Below are 10,347 nucleotides of genomic sequence, written 5' to 3'. Positions count from 1 at the left end.
AAACCCTTCTCCACCCTGATGTTGATCAGACATGCTGTCCAGTTTGTTCCACTTAGTTTTTTTCAGACCCACTATCTCCTCCCCAATGGCCTTCAGAATCGCTATTCAACTACTGTCGGGGCTCCTGGCCATTTTCCATCGACCTACTGCTCCGTCTCTAGGGAATCAAACACCTGGTTTCTTTTTGTTGTGGTCACCATATTCGCATCAGATCCACCACTTAATCACCGTCATTCTCACCACCGGATTTCTAATAGGCATCTGTATGACGCATATAAAAGCAATGGTCCAACTTCTATCTGATGTCAGTGTGCTCTGCAGCCTGATTTTTGCTTGCTCTGTTGCCTCCATCCCTTGATCACACTATCTGGGCCCTCCCACCTGCCCCTCCTGGCCGCCAGCGCCCCACCTGGGACACGAGGAGCTGCAGGTCATGTTCAAAGGCGCGCAGGGTCCGCTGCATGGAGCTGGCACTGGGTCTCGGCTCAGGTGGGGCTGTTAGGCGGGGCAGTCGCCTCCGCTTCTCCTCGATCTGTCCTTGAAGCTCTCGGGCATCACTGAAGAACTTATGCAGCTCCCGAGAGGCGGCCAGCAGCTGGGCCCGCGTGCCCATAAGCTCCAGCAGCTCGGCCCAGGCCTCATTCAGCCCGTCCTTCCACTCGGCCATGGTGGCCGCCGCCGTATGGCCACACTCGATCAGCTCGTCCACCATCTGGTTCACGGCTGCCAGCCGCTCCCGCCCTGCCGTGCCGGTCTCACTGGCGAACTCCGAGAATTTCTCTTGCAGCACCTGCCACCCGGAAGTGGGGGACACAGCGTGGGCAAAGGTGCTGCACACACAGCCCCCCTCCCACCCACCATCTTGTGGCAGGTACCAGTAACAAGAACACGACTGATGACAATCAGAACAAAAAATAACATACAAAATAACAGCCGACACTTACTGAGCACTCAGGCTGCAGCAATGAGGTAACTAACAATAACAATAAAAATAAGAAGAGATAAGAGTCATAACTAACACTGCGTTGGGCCCTGTGTGTGCTGAGTCATTCATTTGTCTCACGACAGAGCCTGGAAGTGGTGCTACCATAATCCTCCTGTTACGGAGGGGGAAACTGAGGCCCAGAGAACTTTGGGGGCATGCACAGTGGCCACTGGTGTCCTTGCTGATTCCTAATGATGCTCACCGTGACGTGCTCAAAGTCCTGGCCGAGTTCGGGGGAGCCAGCCACCACCTCCTTCTCTGCGATCCAGTGCTCCAGCTCGTCCACCTGGCGGCTGAGCTGGTACAGCCAGTACTGCTGCTCCAGGCCCACGCGGCGTTCCTCGCCCAGCTCCTTGAGCGCCACGTACAGGCGGTCCACCTGCGACTGCCGCCGGCTGATCTGCTCGCTGGTGGGGGATGGGGAGGGGCAGGGATGGACCCCCCTGAGACCTCCAGGACAGAGCTCTGCCCCCCTGTCCCCCCTCCCCTCAGGGCAGGGCTGTGTTGCTTCTGAACCTTCAGGCAGGGTTGACCCTCAGACTCTCACGGAGGATGCGGCCCGCCCAGTACTTGCATCTAAGCGCTCAGGGAAAACCCTGCTTCCTTAAGCTTGATAAGCTCATCACTCTCTCATCCCCCTTGCCACCTCCGACCCTTCCAGAGGGTATTTCGGTCTGTGGTCCCACACTGGCCCCTCCAGCAACCTGGGCGGGGCTCCAGATCCCCTCCTTGAGTCCCCAGCCAACTCAGCTCACCTTCAGTTGGGACCTTCAGGCTGAGGCGGACAGAAGTCTAGACCTGTGCCTCTGTCTCAGATCTCACCCTCCGTCCAAACCTCCTACATGTGGCCCCTACACTTAACCTCAGGGAGGTCACATGACCCGCCACCCAAGAGGTCTCAGGCCAGACCCCATCGCAGTGCTCCAGGCTTTTCTGTCCTAGGCACTGCCCAGACACTAGGTAGGAAGAGGACCCTTCTCTGTCCTGAGCTCTTACTTCTCCCCTCAGTCCTACACATCCCCGCTCTCCGGCACACACAAATCCCAGCGCTCCAGGCCCCGCCCGCTCAAACATCCCTGCGTCTTGCTCCTCCATTGGGCCTCCAACCCCTGGCCCAAATCCGAAAGCACCAGCACAGGGCAAGGAGGGCCCCTCCCACCCCAATTCCCAATCCTAGCCCTGACCTAGTTTCCAACAACGAAGCTCCAGATACCGCTGGACCATTCCCTAAGAACTGCCCCACCCTGCCGGGCCCTGATCCCTCCGCCCGCCCACCTGTCCGGGTGCCCCATCTCCAGCAGCGCCCGGCACTGGCGCGACAGCTGTGCGATGCTTTCCTCGTAGTTCTCCACGCCCTGCTCCAGCTGCAGGTGCTTCTTGAGCAGCTGCAGGGTACTCTGTTCGTCCTGGGGGCACACGGCGCCTGCGATGAGGCGGCAGCGCCGGCCCCGGGCTCCAGCGCCCCCAGACCCCCCCGCACCCCCAGCTCGGGCGCACCTTGCCCTTGTCCTCACTCATCATGAGCAGCTCCTGCTCGCCCAGCCACGCCTCCACCTCGGCCACGTCGAAGTAGTACTGCTCCACCTGGAAGGCGGCGTCCAGCACCTGCTGCCGCCGCTCGGCCGCCTCCCGCAGCCCGGCCCAGGCGCCCTGCAGCTGCTCCTGGCCGCGGCGCACGGCCTCCGCCTCGGGGCTGCGCAGCGACGCCAGGGCGCCCGCCCGCTCCAGCACCTCCTCCAGGCGCGGCCCGTGCGCCTGGATCTCCCGCCGCAGGCCCTAGGGGTGGGAGTGGAGAGGGGCGTTCAGAGGCCGGGCGCCTCCACGACTGGCATTGCACAGGAGAGAATAACAGACAGCCGCAGATCGCCCACCCCGTGCCGGGTACCACGCAAGCGTTTTGCGGTTCCTCGATCACGCAACCCCCCAGGTTGCAGGTGGGAAAACAGGCACCGAGAGGGGAAGGAAGTTACGCTGCCCGAGAACAGGCAGCGAGTAAGGGGGCGACAGGATTTGAACACCAGAGGCCGGATCCAGAGACTCCGCTCTCCAACACGATGCCTGCTGATGCGAAACACCCCCTAATGGTGGAACATAGGCCTGAGAATCAGGCCACTTAGGGGTGCTTGGGGTACAACTTACATTCAGTGATGTTCACAAATCTTAGAAGCACAGCTCCACATGTTTTTACACATTATACATCTGTGTCCTGAGATCAGGATACAGAATACTCCCATCACTCCAGAAGGTTCTTTCAGTCAGCTCTGTACTTGCTAAGTACTTTAGTTAATGCTTCCTATGCCTCGGTTTCCCCAAGTGGTAAATGGAGATTATAAGAACAGCCAACATTGAGAGCCTGCCAGACACTTTGCTAAGTAAGAGGGCTTTGCATAATGTCAGCACTCATTTAGTCCTGACTCCAACCCCTGGAGCCAGACATGATTCTCCATTTACAGACGGGAAACTGAGGCACAGAGAGGCTGAGGAACTTGCCACTGGCACGTGGCTAGGGGTGGTCCCCTAATATCTACATCGTGGAGTTGCTGTACCATGAAGCACTTAAAACTGTGCCTGGCTTGGGTCACAGCTGCGACATGGGTTCAATCCCTGGCCCCGGAACTTTCCTCATGGGAGGGTGTGACCAAAAAAAAAAAAAAAAAAAAAAAAAAGCTCCACCACCAAGTATACAGTAGGTGCTCAATAAATATTAGCTATTATTCGTTTCACAGCCCCTGTGTATCTAGCACTCGCACACACACACCATTAAGCATTAAGCGCACTTCATTGGCTCCTCCACCGTGAGAAGGATGGGCCCATTTTGTTTGTTCCCGACATTGTCAACAGCCACGAGTATTTTCATCAAGACAGAAAACAAGACGTTCCTGCTGTGGCACACTGAGTTAAAGATCCAAGTTGCCAGAAGTTTCCGTGTGGCTCAGCGGTAATGAGCCCGACTAGGATCCAGGAGGATGCGGGTTCAATCCCTGGCCTCGCTCAATGGGTTAAGGATCTGGCCTTGCTGTGGCTGTGGCGTAGGCTGGCAGCTGTATCTTCGAATCCACCCCTGGCCTGAACTTCCATATGCCACAGGTGCGGCCCTAAAAAAGCAAAAACAAATAAATAAATAAAAATAAAATAAAATTTTAAAAAATTAAGGGGAAGCCTAAAAAGAAGGAAAAAAAAAGGATCCAGGTTGCCAAAGCTGGAGCTCACACTGAGTCCCTGGCCCGGGAACTTCCATACGCCACGGGTGTGGCCATAAAAAAATGTTTTTTGTATACCCACCTCCTCCCCATCCTTCAGCGCCCTATTCTCCCAGTTTATATTTATTTTGGAAATGACAATACCCACCAGATAGGGTTACCATGGAGATTAAATCAGCTAACTGACATAACCCCCAAGACAGTACTTGGCATATAACAAGTCTTTAATCAATATATTATTATTATTCCTCTTATATATGCCTTAACCCACTGAGGGAGGCCAGGGATCAAACCCATAACCTCACACATACTAGTCAGATTTGTTTCTGCTGAGCCATGATGGGAAAGCCCTCTTATGTTGGGCTTTGGTGAAAGTTGTTCTGACCAACGGGTTCCTTTGCTAAGTGATTGGAGAAGCGCTGCTCTAGACCAAGTCTCTACTTATACAGATGTGGAAATTAAGGCCCAGAGCAGTCAATAGAGATCCAGAGATTTGAGAGGCTCAGAAGCCCCCACTGTGCTCAGCATAGGAGTCAGCACTCTGTCCTCTCTCCCTATAGGTGTTTGGAGTTCTTGTTTGTTTGCTGTCTTTTTTTTTTTTTTTAAGGTTACACCTGTAGCATATGGAAGTTCCTCGGTCAGGGGTCGAATCGCCTCCTCAGTCACAGCAACACCCGGGGCCACCCACATCTGTGACCTACACTGCAGCTTGTGGCAACGCCGGATCCTTAACCCACTGAGTGAGGCCAGGGATAGAACCTGCATCCTCAGGGATACTAGTTGGGTTCTTAACCCACTGAGTCACAACAGGAGCTCCTGTCTGTTGTCTTCTTTATTGTGGCCCAATAGATGGCCTCACTTCTAGTCACAGGACCCTGATTTTCTTTGGGGGAACCCCCTTGCCTCCATCTCAGCTCAGATAATTCAGTTAAGGCTGACCCCAGCTGCAAGTTCCAGGGGTGGCCCTTAGCCCAGACCAGGCCATTCAGAGCCATCTACATCCCTGGTCACCAGTAGTAGCTCAGGGTAGACATGTGACTCAAATTGTGCCTAACAGTTATTCCTGGGACAACTTCGGAAATTCTTGAGAGAGAAAAATTCCCCTCAGCTTTACTGGTGGGATGTAAACTTGAATCTGTTGGAGATCTTTTACCAGTAGGAGAAAAGAGTTGGCCTGAGAACAAAGCTAACAGGAAAAGAAAAAAAAAAAAAAGGAAATGAGAGATTCATGACTTCATGACATCTTGGAAGCAGCTGGATGCATCTGTACCTGTTGTCCACAGTCTTCTCAATTATCAGAACCAGTAAATTCCCTTTTTTGGCTTTAATCACCTCAAGCTATTTTCTATCATTCGTATCCAAATGTGTCCTAACCCTCACCCTTGCCCTGGCTCTGCTCACCTGATTCTTTTTGATGTACTGCTGGACGGCCTGCAAACCATTGCCTCGCTCTGTCTGCAGGGCCAGTGGCAGCCGCTCCTGGACCCACGCCTGGAGAGGAATCAGGGAGCAGGTCAAGAGGAGGACACAGGGAGCAGGGCAAGGACCCTGACGTCCCAACTAAACTGTAAGCATCCAAGCCTCCACACCTCCAAGGCCCTTCCTCACCTAAAAGCCTGCTCGCATCTTCAGTTTCCTCTGAAGACGTCTCCATGCTCTGTCCTGCTCTATGCCCTTGCAACAGGCTCCTGCTCACTCCTGACCTTTGCACAGGCAGGTCCTGCTTCCTGGATTCCCTTCTCACTCCCTCAGCAGGCTCCCTCATACTCTTCCTTCGTGTCTCAGCTCAGACAATTCCTTTTCCAGGAACCTCTCCCTGACTTTGGAACTTGGCTGGTTGCCTGCTCTGGGCTCCCACGGCCGCCTGGCTTCCCCATCACAGTCCTAACCACCCCGGGTTATCCTGATTTAGGACAAGTCTGTTTTCCTCTTTGGACTCTGAGTTCCCATGCGCAGGAAGAGGCAGGATCTGCCCGGTGACTCTCGTGATCCTAGCGTCAGGTTTGGGCTGGGCCCAGAATGATCGAGTGAATGAGCAAATTGGAGAGTGAATGAATGAGTGAGCAGATCCGGAAGTGAGTGGCTAAGGAAATGAATGGGTGAAGGACAAGTAAGTGAATAACAAATCAGTGAGTGAAGGAAGAAATAAAGGATGAGTAGATAAATAAATCAACGACCATGGCTAAATCAACGATTTAAAGTGTTAATGACATGAGAACGAACGAATGAATGAATGAGTAAATTAAAAAGTTAAGGGTTGAATGACTGGCTCTATCATTGTATCAGTGGGTAGGTCTTCCAGCCGTCGCCACCCTTGAACCCGCAAGGTCCCACGGCCCGCCCCCTCCCAGTCTCCGCCCCCTCTGCCCGCCCCATCCTCGCACACCCCCGGCCCTTACCCTGGCCCCGCCCCGGATCCCCGCGCGGATCCTCACCAGCTCATCGTCGAGGTCGTGCGCCACCTGGTGCAGCTCCTTGGAGGCGAGCAGCAGGCGGCGGCGCTCCTGCAGCGGCTCGAGCAGACGCACCAGGCGCTCGCCCACCGCGTTCTGCCGCTCGCCCACCAGCTCCTTGCTCGCCGGCTCCAGAGGCAGCGCCGCGGTCTGCGCCTGCAACTCTCCCACCTCGCGGTACCACTCCTCCACCTGCGACTCCATCGACTGTGGGGACAGCGCGGGGTCAGCCCCCCCCGCCACACACACACCCGGAACCCGCTGTGGTATTCCAATTCCAGCACCTTTCTGGTGACAGCCAAACCCCTGGCCGCGGCCAGCTATTCCACTCTCGCCTTGCTCAATTGTTCCAGAAGCATTGCCCTCCTCGCTGATTCTGCAACCCACTAAGCTAGCTCCTGCCTCAGGGCCTCTGCTGTTGCTGTTCCCTCTGCTCAGCATGCTCTTCCCTGTCTATCAGATTTCAGCTCAAATATTATCTTTTCAAAGAGGCTTACCTGACCCCCTGGACTAAAGCGTCCATTAGTTTATTAGTTCTCGGGAAACCCTTTCAAGGTTGCTAGTATCCCTGTTTTACAGAGGAGGAAACTGAGGCCCAGAAAAGTTAGGTAATTTGTCCAGATTCAGCCTTTCCAAATATCAAAAATAAACACAAAGCTATAGAGATTTAAATGGCTGAAGTGCCACAGGGATAGACAGAAAGTGCAAACGCAGACGCAAATACACAGGAGGATTCCTACAGTTTATAGATGCCGTTTCCAATCTCCAAGGAAAGGATGGATTATTCAGTAAATGGTCAGGGGCCAAGTGGCTGACCAATTTAGCTGGATCCCTTCCTCGCTCTTTATGCTGAAACCAATTCCAGATGGATTAAAGACTTAGGTGGAATAAGTAAACCCATGAGGCATACCAAGAAAACCTGGGCAAACGCTTTGATAATCTTGGGATGGAGAAAAATCTTTCCAAGCGTACAAACCATAAAGGGAAAGATTTATAAATCTGGCCATATAAAATACTTTTGCATCAACCAAAATTTCTAGATTTAAAGGCAAATGGCAAATTTGAAGAATATTTATTTAATACATGTTAGAGCAAGGAGCTAGTTTCTTCAACAGTAAAAGAATTCCCCTTTATCCTGCTCCTTTTGGCTCCACGGCTGGCACTTCACCACCATAGAATAACTCTGTCTTTACTTGTGAGGTTTTTTTTTTTTTTTTTTTTTTTTTTTTTTCTTTTTAGGGCCACGGTGCAACATATGGAAGTTCCCAGGCTAGGGTCAAATCAGAGCTGTAGCTGCTGGCCTCCGTCTGCGACCTACACCACAGCTCATGGCAACACTGGATCCTTAACCCACTGAGCAAGACCTGGGATGGAACCCGCATCCTCATGGATACTAGTCAGATTTGATTCCACTGTGCCACAATGGGAACGCCTGTGAGTTTTTAAAATTGGTCTCCTGCTTTTAGAATGTGAGTTTCTGAGTTCCTAGAACAGTGCCTGGCATGTAATAGGCCTTCAATTGAGATTGTTCAATGCACAAATGAATGATATCAGCAAAGAGAGCTTGCCCCAAAGAGAAATGGGCGTCGGATGTGAGGAGGCAACACAAAGAAGAAAAAAAATAAGCACATGAAAAGATGTCCAGTCTCACTAAGCAGCAGGATAATACAGATTAAAACCAGGAATCCTTTTCTATTTATCAGATTGGCAAAAATCTTAAGACAGATACTATCTAGTGCTGGCAAAGATATAGGGAAGTGGGCACACACAGCCACTGTCAGTGGTATAAATTAGTAGAGACTTTTTGGAAGGCAGTTTGGGAGGTCCTACCAAAATGCAAAATGTGTCAAAATGCTTTGACCCAGCACTTTCCCTTCTAGGCATGTATTCAAAGAAGTGCTGGCACATAGGAACAGAGATGTTTGTCCAAGGGTGTTCATTGTAGCAGAGATATTTGGAAACAAACTCAGTGCCATTCAAGAGTAAAATGGCTAGGAGTTCCCTCTGTGGCACAATAGGACGGGTGGCATCTCTGGAGTCCTGGGAGGCAGGTTTGATCCTTGGCCCAGCACAGTGGGTTCAGGATCTGGCATTGCCGCAGCTTCGGCATAGGTCGAGACAGTGGCTCAGATCTGATCCCCGGCCCAGAAATCCATATGCCCTGGGGCAGCCAAAAAACAAAACAACCAAACAAAAAAGAGTGAAATGGGGCATTCCCCTTGTGGCTCAGCAGAAACAAATCCGACTAGTATCTATGAGGATGAGGGTTTGATCCCCGGCCTCCCTCAGTGGGTTAAGAATCTGGTGTTGCCGTGTTCTGTGCTGTAGGGTGCCGATGTGGCCCGGATCCCACGTTGCCATTGGTTGTGGTGTAGGCCGGCAGCTACAGCTCAGATTCGACCCTGAGCCTGGGAACATCCATATGCTGCAGATGTAGCCCTAAAAAAGACAAAAAAAAAAAAAAAAAAAAGAGAGAGTGAAATGGTTAAACAAATCCACATTACCACATCAGTATGGAATAATACACAAGCCTTACTGTTCAGAGGGAAAAAAAAAATTTAGAACAAACTTATGAATAGATAGTTGTAGTGGGCCTCAGATGCATAACATTTCCATTGAAATACACAAGAAATTAAAAACAGATGCTACCTATTGAAGGGATGAGAACTTAGTGAATGGGGACAGGGATGAAGTAGAGACTGCACGTAGGAGTGTTTAATATAGCTTTTCATTTTGAACCATAATATTTATTCAAGAATTTAAACTAAACATGGGAAACGAAGTAAAACCATTAATAATCCATATAGGTACATCTGTTAACTCATAGGAAGAGGTCTATAAGGATGCAGACCAAATAATAATTGAGGTTCCCTTTGGAGTGTGGGATCAGGAGGCATATTGAAGGAAGACTTCTAGGTTAGTAGCATCTTTTACCAAAAGAATATATTTATATATTACTTTGTGATTCTAAACAGATGGGGGAAATATAGAAATGAAAACAGGAGTTCCCGTCGTGGCGCAGTGGTTAACGAATCCGACTAGGAACCATGAGGTTGCGGGTTCGGTCCCTGCCCTTGCTCAGTGGGTTAACGATCCGGCGTTGCCGTGAGCTGTGGTGTAGGTCGCAGACGCGGCTTGGATCCCGCGTTGCTGTGGCTCTGGCGTAGGCCTGAGGCTACAGCTCCGATTTGACCCCTAGCCTGGGAACCTCCATATGCCGCGGCAGCGGCCCAAGAAATAGCAACAACAACAACAATAACAACAACAACAAAAAAGACAAAAAAAAAAAAAAAAAAAGAAATGAAAACAAAATAACAATAATGAAATTAAGTGGTAACAGATTACAGCAAAAGACTGCAACCCAGAGCTCAAAATTTAAGAACCAAGTCAAGACTTTCCTTGCTAGGTTCTGTAGTGCAGAGGTGTTGGTTTTGCTGCCTATCCAGTATCAGTCCCTTCCTTCTCAGAAACTGAAAGGTGGTCAGCTCCTAAGCTGCTGCTTCTTCTTCTTCTTTTTTTTTTTTTTTTTTTTTCTTCTTCTGTCTTATTAGAGCTTCACCTGAGGCATATGGAGGTTTCCAGGCTAGGGGGTCAAATTGGAGCTGTTGCTGCTGGCCTACACCACAGCTCACGGCAATGCTGGATCCCTAACTCACTGAACAAGGCCAGGGATCGAACCCATGTCCTCATGGATAATGGTAGGGTTTGT

General features: G+C 51.2%; 1 protein-coding gene across 4 annotated transcripts in view; it reads right to left on the bottom strand.

Moving 5' to 3' along the window:
* Positions 1 to 10,347, bottom strand: part of SPTBN4 (spectrin beta, non-erythrocytic 4) — an 82,961-nt gene that overhangs the window by 11,951 nt on the left and 60,663 nt on the right. For all 4 annotated transcript variants that reach the window (XR_002344657.1, XM_021094394.1, XM_021094395.1 and 1 more), the window contains 6 exons: positions 6,621 to 6,845; positions 5,587 to 5,676; positions 2,483 to 2,761; positions 2,261 to 2,391; positions 1,188 to 1,392; positions 410 to 790 (listed from right to left, as the gene is read on the bottom strand). Coding sequence is in view for 3 of the 4 variants with exons in the window: in XM_021094394.1 (XP_020950053.1) it covers positions 410 to 790; positions 1,188 to 1,392; positions 2,261 to 2,391; positions 2,483 to 2,761; positions 5,587 to 5,676; positions 6,621 to 6,845 (1,311 nt within the window). In the remaining variant the exon portion in view is untranslated. The remainder of the gene's footprint in view (positions 1 to 409; positions 791 to 1,187; positions 1,393 to 2,260; positions 2,392 to 2,482; positions 2,762 to 5,586; positions 5,677 to 6,620; positions 6,846 to 10,347) is intronic.

The sequence above is a fragment of the Sus scrofa genome, chromosome 6 (assembly GCF_000003025.6).
Source record: "Sus scrofa isolate TJ Tabasco breed Duroc chromosome 6, Sscrofa11.1, whole genome shotgun sequence".
In the NCBI taxonomy this organism is placed as follows: domain Eukaryota; kingdom Metazoa; phylum Chordata; class Mammalia; order Artiodactyla; family Suidae; genus Sus; species Sus scrofa.
The sequence above is the reverse complement of the archived record's forward strand: the minus strand, read 5'-3'. Positions and strand labels throughout refer to the sequence as shown.